This window comes from Delphinus delphis, chromosome 9 (assembly GCF_949987515.2).
Source record: "Delphinus delphis chromosome 9, mDelDel1.2, whole genome shotgun sequence".
Lineage (NCBI taxonomy): Eukaryota > Metazoa > Chordata > Mammalia > Artiodactyla > Delphinidae > Delphinus > Delphinus delphis.
This window is the reverse complement of record NC_082691.1, coordinates 50,753,349-50,769,672: the sequence shown is the minus strand read 5'-3', so window position 1 is coordinate 50,769,672 and position 16,324 is coordinate 50,753,349. Positions and strand designations below refer to the sequence as shown.

At 39.0% G+C, this 16,324-nt stretch overlaps 1 protein-coding gene and 1 pseudogene across 1 annotated transcript in view; one reads left to right on the top strand and one right to left on the bottom strand.

Moving 5' to 3' along the window:
* The window catches only part of CALCR (calcitonin receptor), a 65,638-nt gene that overhangs the window by 9,485 nt on the left and 39,829 nt on the right, over positions 1-16,324 (bottom strand). Inside the window, exons 7-10 of the mRNA XM_060019904.1 lie at positions 9,370-9,523; positions 3,212-3,272; positions 3,066-3,132; positions 599-817 (exon numbers count right to left, since the gene is read on the bottom strand). Of these exons, the coding sequence (XP_059875887.1) occupies positions 599-817; positions 3,066-3,132; positions 3,212-3,272; positions 9,370-9,523 (501 nt within the window). The remainder of the gene's footprint in view (positions 1-598; positions 818-3,065; positions 3,133-3,211; positions 3,273-9,369; positions 9,524-16,324) is intronic.
* Positions 7,425-7,838, top strand: LOC132430653 (ragulator complex protein LAMTOR3 pseudogene; annotated as a pseudogene).

Below are 16,324 nucleotides of genomic sequence, written 5' to 3'. Positions count from 1 at the left end.
GGGTTCGAGCCCTGGTCCTGGAAGATCCCACATGCCATAGAGCAACTGAGCCCTTGTGCCACAACTGCTGAGCCTGCGCTCTAGAGCCCATGAGCCACAACTACTGAGCCTGAGTACCACAACTACTGAATCCCACGCGCCTAGAGCCCGTGCTCTGCAACAAGAGAAGCCACCGCAATGAGAAGCGTGCACATCTCAATGAAGAGTAGCCTCCGCTCACTGCAAGTAGAGAAAACCTGCGCACAGCAATGAAGACCCAACGCAGCCATAAATAAATAAGTGAATGAATGAGTGAATGAATGAATGAATAAAAAAAAGCACTGTGGGAGTAGCTCTGCAGTGGGTCAGTCTCTGGACAAATATATTTGTTCTCTAAAGATGTATTCTCAAAGCTCATACCTCCTGTTTCCTGTCTCCTTGCCCAATTTTAAGATTCAAAACGTGGGAAAGCAGACAGTGAGAGAGACAGAGAAGGTAACATGTTACCTTCCGGGTAACACGTGTTCTAAAGGGTCATTCTCATCTCAGAGGAGCCCCAGAAAACTGTGGGCCCTGCACCAACTAGCTGAGTGAGTGGTTGAATAAGTGCTTTCCCTACCTGGAAGTGAATCAGAGAGTGCATCACGTAGTCGTAGATCCTTCCAAGCACTGGGTGGGAAGGTCTCCAGGGAAGGACGACGAACTGGACCCCCAGCAGGGGCACCAGGATCAGAGTGGCCCTCACCGCCTTCAGGTACATGTGCGATTCCTCCTCCTGGGATTCCTTCATTTTCTTCACAAGCACCCGGACGATGTTGAGCAAAAAGAAGAAGTTGATCTGCAAAGATATGATCGTTCTGAGCAAATTCTCCAGGTCAGCGCCCCTGAAGGACACCACTTCCCTCAGTTCTCGTTTATCCAGTGTGGGGAGCAGATAGCACCTACACGGGACACAAGTGACTGCCTGAGAGGTAATATAATCGGCTCCGTGTTACGAGAACACGGAGCATCAGTAGAGCCAAATACTCTTACAGACGTCAATTAACATTTCCCCCCCTTTTTCCCTATATGAGAAAATAATTTCCTGTATATGTAAGTATATAAGGTTCAACTCTAAGGAAGGTATTTTATTCTTTATTTAGGTTTTTATAATTTTTACAAAGGAAGTCATAAATGACACTTTTAGATTTCTCTTTCTTATCTTTTCATTACGAAGATTTTTCCCTTAGGCAGGACTACTTAACTAAAAGTAAAATGAGGGCTGAAAAATTTATCTGTAAAGCTTATGCAGTGGAGAAAGCTAACCCAGGCTTTTTTTCTAATAACACTTTTCAAAAGAAATCACTTCATTGAGGTGTAATGTATGTTCAATAAAATGGAGATTTTAAGTTTACATTTGGGAAGTTTAGACAAATGTATGTACCTGTGTAACAACCACTCCAAGCAAGAGAAGAGCATTTCCACCACCCCAGAAAGTCCCCTCTCGCCCCTTTGCAGTCAACAACTCCCGGACCCCACCTCCAGCAACTGCTGATTCCTATCATCACAGAAATGGAGTAATATATGGTGTGTATTCTTTTGTGTCTGGTTTCTTTGGTTTAACATACTATCTGTGGGATTCATTTGTGTTGTGTGTATTGGCATGTCATTCATTTTTACTGCTGAGTAGTACTGCATTATATAAATAATACATATACATAATTTGTTTATTCATTCTTCTGTTTATGGAAATTGGAATGGTTTCCAAAATTTGACTATTATGAATAAGCATGCTGTGAATACTTGTATACAAGTCTTTGTGTGGGCATGTTTTCATTTCACTTGAATAAGTATCTAGGAGTGGAATGGCCTGTTCATATGGTAAGTGTATGTTTAACTTTGAGAAACTGCCACGCTGTTTTCCAAAGAGGTGGCTTCATGTTGTATTCCCTCCAGCATTATATGAGAATTCCAGTTGCTCTTCACCCTTGCCAACACTTGGTACGGTCACTTTTTAATATCAGCCATTCTAGTGGATCACAAATTACTTTTGGCTGTGAAGATTAGTTTTAAAACCAAGGTTGTTTTTAAAATTTAATTGATCATTTATTTTAAAATAATTAGAATAATTCTTCTACCTGGAATAGAAATAAATGTTATTACCCCAAAAATTCAAGAAAGGAAAGAGACCTTTAATAAAAATTGAATTCTTATGGGGTGTTGTGTCAATATTCAAGACCCACGTTAGTAGGTCCTTGTGAGCGCAGTTGAACTAGTTAAGTACACCACTACTCTGAAAAATGGCAAAAGAAATTGAATTTGCATTGGAAAGGCCAGGAAAGTTAGGAGACAGCCCGGGTGATAACCCAATTTGATCAGTTACTAACGGATGCTGCTTCAGTGCAGGAGCAGAATATGGTCTATGACTCCGACTGTTTTTATTTTTCTTACTCTTACCTGAAGAAAACACTATCTTTGAGGTTAATGGGGAAAATAATGTCTAAATTTTAAATTTGATGGTTCTGATGATGGCCAACATACAGTAAACCATGGGTGGAAATAAAGAGCTTGCATATAGATTCAGACAGTCATATTTTCTCCTGGCCCAACTTCTTACTTAGTCATGTGATCTTAAGTGAGTTTACTTGAGTCTTTGGGTCTAGTTTTCCTAATGAGTAAAATGTCTCAATGTATCCACTTGGAAGGTCTGCTATTAGTAACAGCATGGCAAGGTATGTGAAGCACCTGAAATGCTTTAAGTGCATGTTCAGTAGTAGTTATGATGATAGCTCATGGACCAAAGGTGAAATGGAAGATGGTTTAGTTTGGCAAAGCCCAGGGAAAAATGCTGCAGGGGGACTTTGTGGTCTTTCGCTTTCTTATTAGCAACATCCTGACCTTTGGTCTTTAACTAGGAGAATTTATAGAATTGTTGAAAAAAAAAAAAAGAACACCTATATTGTTGCTATGGCTTGTATAGAAATGAGCTTATGCCCCTCCACCCAATTGTAGTAAATAAAAATCATTTTTAAAAAGACTCAAATTGTTCTTATTATAGATTATCATTGAATTAACTGTTAATAATGGATTTAAAAAGCAATTCTCACCACTAATGCCCCCATGACAGGACCATGGATGATGTAAAGCAGGTTGGTGTCCACACTCAGCCAGCAGCTAAAAAAAAGAGGAGGGAATACATCAATACAATTGCATTTTATTTTCAAATATGTTAACTAAGAACCACAATACTTACTTGTCATTGAATAGCAGTGCCCTTGCGATAGCATGGGCAGTGGTTGGCACCAGCGGGAGCCCTAAAATGTGAAAAAGTACAAAAGCTATAACTACAGTTTTATAGAAATTGTAGTTTACTTTCAAGAATAGTGGCAAATTTAATGTCTTGTCAACATATTGCCCTGATGTTTTTGTGCAGATTATCTTTGGTCAAACCAGGTAAAAATGCTCTTAGTTAGAACATCATGTGCTGTCAGAGAGTTTGGTTAACAGCATCCAGATAATTAAAAGCCTTTCACAAATTATCCAGTGTGGTAGGTACATTATTACTCTCACTATGACCATAATACCATTGTTATGTCTATGATGATGATGATGACTATTAATTGAGACCAGAATGCTTTTCATTGTGTGTGAACTGGGCTCTCTTACACAATGGAGGTGGGTTGTCCTGAAGGGAAGGAACCGGAGATGGCATATGAAAGCCATAGTCTGATTGCTCCAAAGACTTCTTTGTGCTCTCAGTATTTCTTCCGGGCTTTTTGTTTTTCTGTTTATATCATGTGCATTGATCCTATTTTCTTTCAACAAGAACACTTCAGAGTAGCTAGTACATACCCTACCCTCTGTAAGTTCTGGCTCCAGGACCTTTTATTAAAGCAGCTCAGAATCTACTTCCCTGAGTAAACTTGAAGTACGAGTCAAAAACAGCTTTGAGTTTATAAATGGAACGATGGAGATAGCTGCTGGCGATGCGTCCTGTCAGTCTGAATCTTTTAAAAATCAACCTTTATTCTATAAAAGTTATCTAGAGTAAAGTTGTAACTTTTGTAAAAAAAAAAAAAAAAATTCTTTTTCTCAAATATACCCATGCACAATAGAAAACTTTTTGATTTGGTTGACACATTTGTAGACAGAGTTTTTAAAACTACTATCAGTTAAGAAATGTGTCTCAGAAGTGAATCAGACCTCCACACTTTTATTTTCTGTGAATTATATGCAAAAAGAGACTCAGAACATTGAGTTTTCACCAAAGAACCATCTTAGCTTCTTAACCCATGAAGCATATAATTCAAAATAGGACCATCAAATGTTTGACTTCGAAGAATTTTGAGTCTATTTAACACAAAACATGATTGTGTTTTATTCACAGCAGTTCTAACATCCCACTCAGGTTTAGAATCAGAAATTCACTCTCTGACTTTACTTTGAAATACACATTTTAGAATTAGACAGCAAGAGAGGCAATATGGAGACTTCACTTCCACCTTGTCATTTTGTAGAAAGGAAAATGTGATTCTTACTTAATACAGAGAAGAGTATAGACCCATATCTGTTAATTCCTAGGGCTCTTCACCTGCCTCTAGCCATGATGTCACTTTTTACAGTTTATTTTTTCTTTCCTTTTCCTCTTCTTCCAGGCTTCAAGCGTCATAACAACCTTTCCCGCCCACTAAAGATGGTCAGAGTAAGAATAATCCTCTCTCCCCAGGATTCTTCTTCAGGAGTGCTGGATAAATTCTACTTGTTCATTATAAAAGCCCATGGGTGGGGGAGTTCCTTCTTTGATTTATAACAATGGGAGAAACAGCAAGGCGAAGAATCAATCTGAAGAGGGTTGTAAAATAAATGATTTTTCTGAGAACTAAACTTCAGTGTTTGAAGTTGCTTCGATCTGAGAGAAATTGACCAGTAAGCCATCCAGTGCAGACTTGTAAGGAAGTAACTACTGAAAGAAGCCTTTTTTCATTTTCTGTTGGGGGGAAGTTCACCACCAGATACTTTTCACCCAGAGGGTGATGTTCATACTGTCTCTTACAATTCTTTGAGATGGAGTGGGGAATATTACAGCTGAAATGAATGGATGAGATGTACGTCACCTGCAAACAAAGTTAGGTCTTAGGACGTAGCTTTCTTGGGTCAAATTTTCTGCTGTCCCACTTTCAGACTCTTTTCAAAACACAGGTTACACCTTATTTCATGGCATTGGACCTAAATTTTAGGAGCCATCGTACTGTTTTGGTGTGAAAATAATTTCAAAAGGACAATAAAAATATCCACTAGAAATTTCTTCTCTGCTCTATTAAATTCTTTAAAGTTTCTGTGAAACTATTTTTGTTGAGAATTTATTTTGGTTGTAATTTTACTTGTTTTCCTCCCATCCAAAGATAATGCTTGCCTGAAGTTCTAAGAGAAGGCTATTGCTTTAAAAGAAGTCATCATAGCTGTCTTACAATTTTGTTCTCAGAAGTGAGATTTGGTACTGTGATTTTTGAATGGTAAAGAGTCTGGTGGAATTTTAGTGTGTGCAGGAGTGGAGAAAGATAGATTTAGCCCAGGCATGTTTAAAAAAATAATAATTACATTTTAGAACTATACTTGTTGACTATCTTTCTAACCATCTATGGGGATTTAAATCCTTCTCATTCTTTTAAATGGACGATTCTGTGCTTACCTTACTGAATGTGATGTTCCTTAGGATTCTACTTGAATCATTCTGATAAAGTTTTAAGTATTCTCTGATTAAGATATCCCATAAATATTTTACTTATTTTCATTACCTTCTTTTTGATACAACAGCTTGTTCTTTTTTCCTTTGAATTGTAACACACATGAACATGGGTGTTAAGCAGATGTCTTCAAAGAGCTGACTGCGATGATGCTAAAAGTTTTATAACGAATTCACAGTGCATCAGTATGGAAAGAGCAGTAGAAATTGCTCCTTCCAGGGTGCTCTCATCTCTGCTGAATGTCACAAGCAAGAATAAATTTGCAGCCTTTTGCTTCCATGAGAAATTTTCTGAGTGTGGCAGACAGATGTTTTTAAATAGTCAAAATTGGGACAAGAAGTATGCCATACATTTTACTTCAAAGGAAATAAGTAAACTAGATCAGACAGGAATGGTGTCTGGGGGCGGGGGGCGGGGGGATGTTATTTTCAGGTTTTCAGTTTGAAGGCATCTGACCAGTACCAATCATTATTATTGTGATAATCAGAATTGCTATTGGGGGGAATTAAATTGTAGCTAGTTGATTCCTGGCATGACCAGTTTCAGAAGACTAGAGATCACTGGGAGGGTATGTATGAAGCTGAGAAGGGCAGGGGAAGGAAAGGCTGGGACTAAAAGAAAAAACAACAAAAAACAAGTTTGATTGTATGCTGGCCTGTTTTGAGGACAGGGAGAAACAGGAGGACCTAGCACCTGAGGGGGATGGGCAGGATAGTCACAAGCTTGATTTCTAACCTTACTGGATGGTTAAAAAATCCAGGATGCTGGGCTGCTGCCAGGATACAGCCCTTTTAGTAGCCCTGCTGCATTCTGGCTCTTGACTTCCATGAGATACTCTAGAGTGTGAGAATTTCTCTTTCTGACTAAATTAGAATATCTTATTATCTGTTACTTACAACCAAAGAGCTGTAGCATCATCAGTTCAACTTTGAGGCAACCCAAATATCTGCCCTATTGACCCACCATTAAAGGATTATCCCATTGGGTTCGGGTAATGTATTGATACTTGGTTAAAATCCATGTGTTCCTATGAGGGAGGGTTGACCAGTAAATGAATATTGCATAGGGCCATCCCTGGAGTAAATTGTGGAGAAGACTTTGGGCTGCTTACATGGCTTCCCTGAGGCATTTCTTTACAGTTGGTAACAATAATTGTTGGGCAGGGGTTTAACTACAAAGTGTGTTGTTTTCAGAAAGCCTTCGAATTATCCTCCCTCCTCATGAAATTTTGCCTCTCTTATGGATATTTTTAGGGGCTCCCCCAAATGCTGTATTAAAAGTCAGGCTTAGCTGAAGGCAATCCACAGCTTCTGCTCCAAGAGTCATAGTCACCCTGTCAGTGGAGAGTAAGGGCAGCTCTTGGCTCTACAGACAGTGTGGAATGGCCCTCGGGATCCTCCTCCACTCTGGAAGTTTCACTGCATGTGTTTTTGTCCCAGAGCTTTGTCCCTCTCACTGCCTTACTATCTGTCTGCTTCCCTTCCACCAGTGGAGCTGTTCTTTTAGCAGCCCTCGGGGAAAGGGAACAATTCTAGAGAGTCCCCAGGGACCTCAGCACCCTTAGTCAATTTGTACAGAAGTAGCCACACCTCACAAATCACGTGACAGCGGCTTTTAGAGGAAGCTGTCTCAGAAGCTGTCCTCTGAAGTGACAGCTCAGAGAAGCAGGCAGCCCAGAAACCCAGGCGTGGAGATTGATCCTGCCAGAGAAAGGGGTTCATGATGGCGGATTACCTACAACGATTCCTGTAGAAAAAATCACCACGTGTTGAGGGGCTCCATGGTATTGCTGTATCGGATACAGGCGGAGTGCCTTTCATTAAAGTGGCCAGTGATAATGCCCCAGAGCATGCTTTGAGACCGGGTTTCTTGTCTACTTTTGCCCTTGCAACAGACCAAGGGAGCAAACTTGGATTTCAAAAAATAAAAGTATCACCTGTTACTATAACACCTACCAGATTGGTTCAATTCAGTCGTTTACCTTTGGTGGTGAGTTTCATAGCCAGCAGCAATGCTAATACAGGACTAATTGTCAGCCTAGAAAAGGAACTTGCTCCATTATTTGAAGAGTTGAGACAAGTTGTGGAAGTTTCTTAATCTGGCAGTGGTTTCTAGGTATACCTTATCTTCATTATGATAGACATACTGTCAATCCAGCAATCTGTAGACTACAGCAACACTTGTATCCATGTACTCAAGAAAGGGCCCCTTTTTCCACCTTACACTAGAGAAAGAGCCTATAGATAGAATTTATGGACAGATTGATTGTCATTTTTGCTTGTGTAGGGCCTTTTCTTATTTGGGAGATCTGGGGATTCCACAGAAATGGTTCAATCTATCACAGCTCCTATGGAGTTAGTCCAGTCACCAAATATGCATGAGATTCTATTCGGTGGCTCAGAATCAAAATGATACTTTGATCCACCTGAGCCATGAAGTGCTCTCTACTGTACAATATGCCAGGCCTGCAGAAGGAAGCAGACTCTTTTTATTGTGAATGGTGAGAACATATTTTTCTTCATATTATTTTCTTTGCATTGAGTGTGAGGAAGATTAAAATGGCTTCGTAGAAGTACTAGAATCAGTACAATCACTAACTTTCCTTTGTATATATTACTTCGCAGTATAGGTGAGTATTACTAACTGATTTGATTCTTCTCAGAGGGTGCTGCTCTTTAATGGAAATGAAAATGATAGCTGATCGTTTTTTCTTCTATTCTGCCTTCTATAACCAATCGGTGTTTTTTAATGTTTGTGTATTCTTTATAAAATGTAGATGTGATTCATTATTGAATTGTTTCCAATATTGGTATGTATGTAAACATGGTAGTATAGCCCTTTTTTTTCATACTTGAGTATAAATAAAATAGTATTTTTAAAAGTACAGTTTGAGCACTACATAGGTTTTTTTCCCCCAGACTGTTTTTAAACGTTTAAAGACTACAATTAACTTAATTCACTCTTTCAACCACATGAATAAGTGACTGTTTCTCATCTGGTATGGAGACTGTTTCACCTAACATAAACTGTCAATTGGAAAATAAACCTTATCCATGAACCTTGAAAAAAAAAGAAGCAGCAGCAGCAGCCACACCTCAAACAGTCCCACCATAAGCTTTTCAAAGCCATTGCCATGCACTGTGAGGTCAGGTAGGTTCTACTTGGAGGCCCATGTGGTTATGTCTGTTGCTTAGCTGGACTCCACTTCCTGAACCTTCACTAGAGGAGTCCTGCTGATGGATTGACAGGAAGGAACACTCTTGAGGAAGGGAAGTGGGTCCAGGGTAGGGGAGTACAGAATTCAAAATGTGAAATTCTCCTTTGCTCTACAAACAGGTGATCAATAAAACTGAAGGGGGTCTAATCAGATCTCTCAATCAGCACATGTTTTCAGTCCATCTGTTAACTGAGTTTGTTTCCTGAAGACATTCTCATAGTCATACCCCTCCTTCGCTGCACTCACTCTCCTGCTATCACAGTCCATGTGAACTTGTTAAAAAGCTTCTACCAAGTTCTCCTGGAGACTGAACTCCTGCCAGCACCTGTGTCCCGTCTCTCCTCAAAGGACCTCAGCCCCTGCCTGCTCTCTGACCAAGACTAGAAGAAGACTGTGAATATACAGACAGAGGTAAAGGTGGCTCAAAACTCAGCTGCAGAAAATACATACCCCAGCCCAGGACATAATACCACCACATGCGTTGTCTCTCAGCGAACACAGACACCACGATGAGTGTGTGAAGATAGACCCCTTCACAGAGCATCCAGAAGTAGTTGCACGACATCATGTACTGGTGAAAAAAGTGCAAAATCTTGCAGATCGGCTGTTGGAAAGAAATGGAGATACTCAGTGGAAGACATCTGTAACAATTTGGCCGAGAACAGAGGGTGAACGTGAGAATGAACCAAAGTATCTGCATTCAGTCTGAAAGGCAGTTTCCCCAAACATCTATCAACGTGTCACCCTCTAGAATTGGAAATCAGAGTAATAGTTCATAGGTTCTTAGTATTACATGTACACAAACAGCCAACTAGGGCAATGGAAGCCTAGTCTCCCAAATGTTCTTTTCGCATTACATCCTGGTTACTGATATAAACTAGACAGGTTTATTTTTCCTGTAGTGTGTCTGAGACCCATAATTTCTGATAGCATCCAAGGATTCGTCACATAACTTTTAGGGCCCCTTTTCTATGGCCAGTGAGGAGAATAACACAGAAATTGTTAATGCTCTCCTGAAGTTCACTGATCTGTTAGTGATGTTTACTTAGCAGTAAAAGAGGAGAGAACCAGGTGGTTAATTTCTCATATATGAGCCAGGAGCTATGCTGAGCCCAACTGATGTGATTTTGCTTTCATAAGGGAGCCTTAGTTTCTATATGGGGGTCCATGTGTTTGGGACACAGAAAGAAGGATGGAAACCTCGCCTGGTGCTCAGTACTGATGTGGGATCCACATTTCTGGAGCAATCAAGCTTAACTACATATTGTCTGTACAGAAATAATTATTGCTTAAACTACATAACAAAACACCCTAAATAGTTTCCTAGTCACCTCTAGAGTAGGGCTTGTCATCTTGGCACTATCGATGTTTTGGACTGGATACTTTTTGTCGTGGGGCTGTCCTGTGTGTTGATGGGTGTTTAGCAATATTCCTGACCTCTATCCCCTAGACGCCAGTAGCATCCCCTACCCAGTCATAACAATCAAAAATATTTCCACGGCTTCCCTGGTGGCGCAGTGGTTGGAAGTCCGCCTGCCGATGCAGGGGATGCGGGTTCGTGCCTCGGTACGGGAAGATCACACATGCTGTGGAGCGGCTGGGCCCGTGAGCCGTTGCCGCTGAGCCTGCGCTTCTGGAGCCTGTGCTCCGCAGCGGGAGAGGCCACAGCAGTGAGTGGCCTGCGTACCGCAAAAAAAAAAAAAAAAAAAAAAAAAAATATATATATATATATATATATATATATATTTCCAGACGTTACCAGATGTCCCCTGGAGAGGAAAATGTCCCTGGTTGAGGAACACTACCCTAAGGTATTTAGCTGTGCTTGACTCCTTCTAACAACAACAAAAATAAGAACAATTTAGCAAGACTTTACATATTAGGGATGATTATTTGCATTATTATTTTATCAAATGCTCTGCTTTACAGTTTGAATCTGACTGGATTTCAGGCCTTCTTTTTTACAAAGCAAATTAGCCTGAAAGTGACTTTCAGTATTGCAGTAACCTTTGCAGGACCACTCATTTCTATTCAATGCATAGCAATAGTAATTCACTTATTGGGAATCTGATGCACTGAGTCCTTTCAGAACTCATTGAACGTTAAGAAGCAGCCAACTGTGTCCATGAGAAGGCAGATAGTGTATTTTCAGAGACAGAATCAACCTCTGATTCTGACCAAAGTGGAACAGTAGTGCAGATAATTCAAAACATCAGGTAATCTGAAAGTAATTTATATTGGCTTATAAAGGCACTGACTTTATCTGATTACCTTCCTAATTGGCATTAGTAAATATTATTAGTTTGCATTTGCTAAGCAAATACTTGCTATGTGCACATGACAAACAAGTAAAATAAGAAATTCAGCTGATACTCTGGATTCATTTTAAAGACTACTCTTACTTGAAAACCCTATTCCTTCTGGATCAAGAGGTCCAGAGCAGAAGCTTTGGTGGCTGCCATTTGCAGAGGAAGGGATAAGAAGAGGGCAAAGATGATGGCTTTGACTTCACATTTTATATGCAGCCAATCCTCATTATTCCCTGTAGTTATGTTCTATATGGCTAGATACAGTAGCATACTAAGGAAAAAATTGTGAGATGTTTTGTTCTTGTTTGGCTTTAAAAAATTTGGCAAGGGAGAATTCAAAATAACAACCAACTATTTCTTAAAGGACATTCTGCTAGAGTTTGGTTAAACACATTATTTAAGATCCTTCGATTTTTCAAAATGGTGGCTAAATTTCATGAAGAAACTATGCTTATTTTTTTGTGTGTTCAATCCTGGACTAGGTCCTAGAATTGCGAAGACAAAGTTCAGTGCTTGCAATTGAGAAAGTCATCTTCTGGAGGGGAGATGAATACAGAAATACATAAATGCAGCCATGCACAATGACTTCTAAAAAAGGTGATTTCTGTAATCAACATTAATACCATTAAAAATTCTTTTCTCAGGTACATAAAGCCTGGCACCTAGATCATAGCAAATAAATGAATCAAACTAATGGGGTTTGTGTTATTAACATTAAATAATCCATTCAATTTGTGAGAAAATTAACAAGGAATGAATTAGTAGATTCTGCCAAAGTCGAACAAATTATTAAGCGTTGTCAAGCATTCTGCCCTTCCTCCAATTTTTGCATTATTTGGGGGCTGCTATACAGACTAACTTATAGTAAAAGAGGTGGCTAACTATAAATTTACTTCTCGAATTTGCATGAACAATATTGTAGCAATATGAAGAGTATGCTAGGATGGTCTCTCTTTGGTTACTGGGGGCTATCAGAGCGTGTTTGAAAACTTACGGCAAACAGTTAAAACCACATCCTCCACTATACAAATATATTAATAAATAACTAAAAATAGTGAAAAATTAGTTTGAAATGGTCTAAAGAGTACTAACTCCATAATACTTTGTACCGAATCAAAGCTGCCAAGTTTATTTCTGATAAATCTTGTTTTAAAGCAGAAATAAACTTTGGTGTAGGTTCTGGTGATCTCCAGCACTGTGTCTATAGGTTGCTCTGCCTCTGTTTCAGTGGTGTGTATATCATTCTGCCTCACGTGGGCATACACTTTTGGGGAATGGAGGTTGCAACTCTATTATCTTCCCTGAACTGCTTAGAACTAGAGTGGGAAATACTGTGGAAGGAAACTACTTTTGTTTGTCTATAAAAGTGAATGGATCAAATGAGACTGATATTTGATTAGGTCAGTAATTTTTCCCAACTCTCTTCTGAAGTGTGAGAGTGATTTTGATACACAGGGAACTGGAAAGGACATACGGCTTACCTTTTTCCTCTCCATTCCTTCATACATCTTACAAGCTTGAAATGCCCTTTCATCTACCACTTGAAATTACACTCTAAAGGGTGTGGGCATGGCTTATTGAAAGGAGTTCTTGAAAGCAGTGATGTAATAATGAATCCCTCCAAAAATATCCAGTTCAAATATAAATAATGAAAAAGTTTATAGTAGTGCTTTTTCAAAGTTTAGCATGCATCAGAATCACTGGGAGAGCTTGTTAAAACACAGATTTTGGGTCCCATTAGTAGAGATTCTGATTCAGAAGATCTAGGATGGAGTGGTAAATTCTGCATTTCTAAGTTAAGTACCGAGTGATGCTAATGCTATTGGACGATGGAGCACACTTTGAATGGGTTTAGGGTACAGAGGGAGTTTACTCAGTACCTGACTCCTGTTTTGGTTACTTCCTGGCCTTCCAGTACTGATAACTCTAACCATCAAAGAGCACAAGCTTCTTGTTCCAGTAGACTCACAATGCAATGAGAAACGTCCTGACTTTGATGCACATGTATACTAAAACTTCATGAGGAGGAATTACAGAAATTTTTGTCAAGATGCCAGTGCAGTTGATAAACCAAAGGGCAAAAGTCTTTCATTTCAACTTGAAAGCTGTCAACTTGTACAGTCTTTAAAGCTAGTTGAATGAAGGAGAAAAATCCCCCAGTCAGAAAGTCAGCATTAACTTTGTAGGAAACTACTGCAGTCCGTCTCTAGAGAAATTTAAAGATATAACGTTTTCAATTAAATGTGAGTCTGTCATGCAATCCTGGGCTGATTTCTGACAAAGCTTCAGAGAAAATAAGCTTGAATCTGTGCAACTGTAGTCACGATTGGGTGTGTTTAGAAAAAAAACGAAAAACAAAACACTGGAGAAAAAAGTCCCATTTGAGATAAATACACTGGAAAATGATCCAGAAATTGGCAAAGGAAATACTCCAGAAGTGTTCAGGAAACAAAGCCAGAGAAAACAGAAAACATGATGGGGCGGGGGGGCGGGGGGGAAGCCTGTTAGAAATGTGGCAGGGGAATAAAAATTAACAGCTTGCTATACTCACAGGTCTTTGCCTACATGCTGTAATGAGGATATTATCACTCTTCACTGGGGATTTTCAAGCCATGACTGAATGAGTTTTATATGCTCAGGCTTAGGCCACAGCCCTTTTTGGTTATTTGTGATTTAAAACCTCTGAGTATGTGCATTCTGCTTTCACACTTAGTCCTTTTAGATTTAAGCAGTATTTTACACATGCTCTGAGTTTCCACACCTCCCATGGTGTGTTGACACAGAAATGGAACTGAGTACCACAGTTAGAAAATGATGAGTGCTTAAGTCGCCAACAATGGTAACAACTCTAGTATAAATAATAATAGCTAACATTTGAGAGTTCTGACTCTTAAATGGATTTATGGATCTTAGGTGTATTGGTTCATTTAATCCTCACAAGCAACTCTTTGAGAAAGGTACTATTATTATTGATATCTCTATCAAGAAAGTGAAGCCCAGTGAGGTTAAGTAACTTGCTCAACATTAATCTGTAAGTAGAAGAGCTGGGATCTGAGATCCTGCGGCTCAGCGAGAACAATGCTGTAGTATTTGGAGCGAGCCACCTGAACACAGCTAATATCAAATTGATTATTGCTCCACAGCTTTCTAGCAATTAACCAACATACCCCAAGGAAGTGTGCAAACTTCTAGTAACTCAACTGAAATTTTGAGAATGAAAACAAATCTATAAGAAGTGCTGCATGACATTCATAACAGCCTTCTCAAAGCAAGGGAAACAAGCTGCAAATGTTGAGATGAAGACTCACTACATAAACCACACCACAAGATACCATTTGTAGGTGACTAATTTCTCGTGCAGAGGTATCACCCAGATTGGTCAGGTGAGAGAAACTGGAGATTGGGTTGATGTTTATAGCCAATTTAGGAATAAATTCTTCAAATCCATATGGAAACATGGTTGATTATAAATAAGAAATTTTTAAAGGAATAAAGAAATCCTCTATACTTTTCTGTACCATATGATCTTGGTTAAAAGACCATTTATTGGCTTTGAAATGTAAGTAAAGTGAAATAGCATAAATGACCAGGGTAAGATACCTCAATTCATTACTGCGCCTTGGCATTATTCTCTCTGCACTGTCCCTCAAATCCATCATACTTTTTCATTCTCAATCTAATGTCTTTCATAGGCTACCAAAATGGATAATTCCAATATAGTTTTATCTGCCATTTGATCTCTCATCTCAAAAACTCTGCTATCGCTGTCACCTCCCTCACATTTACATGGTCTCCCTCCCACCAGCCTCCTCTGGGCTAGGTGGGAGGAGTCAAGTTTCCACCCGTGGTTTCATCAGTTTCTAGTGCCTCACTTCTGAGCATCCATTCCAAGCTGATCTTCCTGTGACTAGGCTGACGTTCTGACATAGCCTATTGGCTCAACTGTCCTGAACAAGTGAGACTTAGAAGAAATTCACTTTGGTTTTCAGAACTTGGGACTCATTTGACTTTACTTATATAAGAGGCTGTAGAAAATGTGACCCAATTGTTTTGGGGTTTGAGGTAAATGCTCAGGTTCCCAGTAAAAACTAATCTCACTGTATTGTCCCTTTCAGACTCAGATAAAAAGTTCAGAGAAACATTTCTTTCTAGAAAATGACTAGTCTGCTGCCAGCTTCCTTTAGATGCAGCAAGAACAATGCTTTTAATTCTGCCTCCTAACTCTCTACATGAAGATCATCGAATAAGCAGACAGAAGAAAATGAAATTTTAGATATTATGGAAATGAAATGTTCAAATGACACAAATGACAATGGGCAATTTTCACATCACTCAATAAACTGAGGATTTATTCAGCCCTTATTTATTCGATGAGTTATTTTGAGTTTAACTTAAAAAAAAAAAAAAAAGTTGTGTGAAGGAGTAAGATTCTCACCCTTGGTTTTACAGGAGAGAATCTGCCCAACCAAAAAACTTTCAAGGGAAGAGACTGACTACTTCGATGGGAAAGGGACCATAAACCCACTGGGATTCCCTGCTGAGAAGTGAGAACACTGTTTTCTTTTGCCCCCAACAAAATAAACCCTCATAGAAGTAGTGTGAAAGCACTGGGATAATGCAGCCTCCTTTTACAAGAAATAACTTTCTTTTTAATATATCCCCTTGGGCACTGGGAAGGAAAATATTTTTGCCTCTTAACTACTGATTCACTGACCTGAGAACTGGGTCAAAATGAAAAAAAAACAACCCACAATTCTGTCTTTAGTTTGCTTAAGAAAGAGTCTTTAAAAATTATATATTCTTTTTTATATAGAAAATTATGTATTCTTTTTTATAGAAAAGAGACATATGCTTGAATCACAGAGATGAAGTGCTGACGGATGTGCTTTAGTTTATGACTTTGGTTATGTTTTTCATGTTAATTGCAATTTCAATAAATATTTGTAGACTGAAAATGTCTAATATCTTCCCTTTTTCAAAAATTTCTTCTAATTTTTTTTGTCTGTCTCTTCTATCTTGGGTTTTTCTTTATTATCTCCACTTTTCTTGGCTAGGGAGGACCTTAATCTAGTGTTTTCTGGAATGTCAGTTTTTTA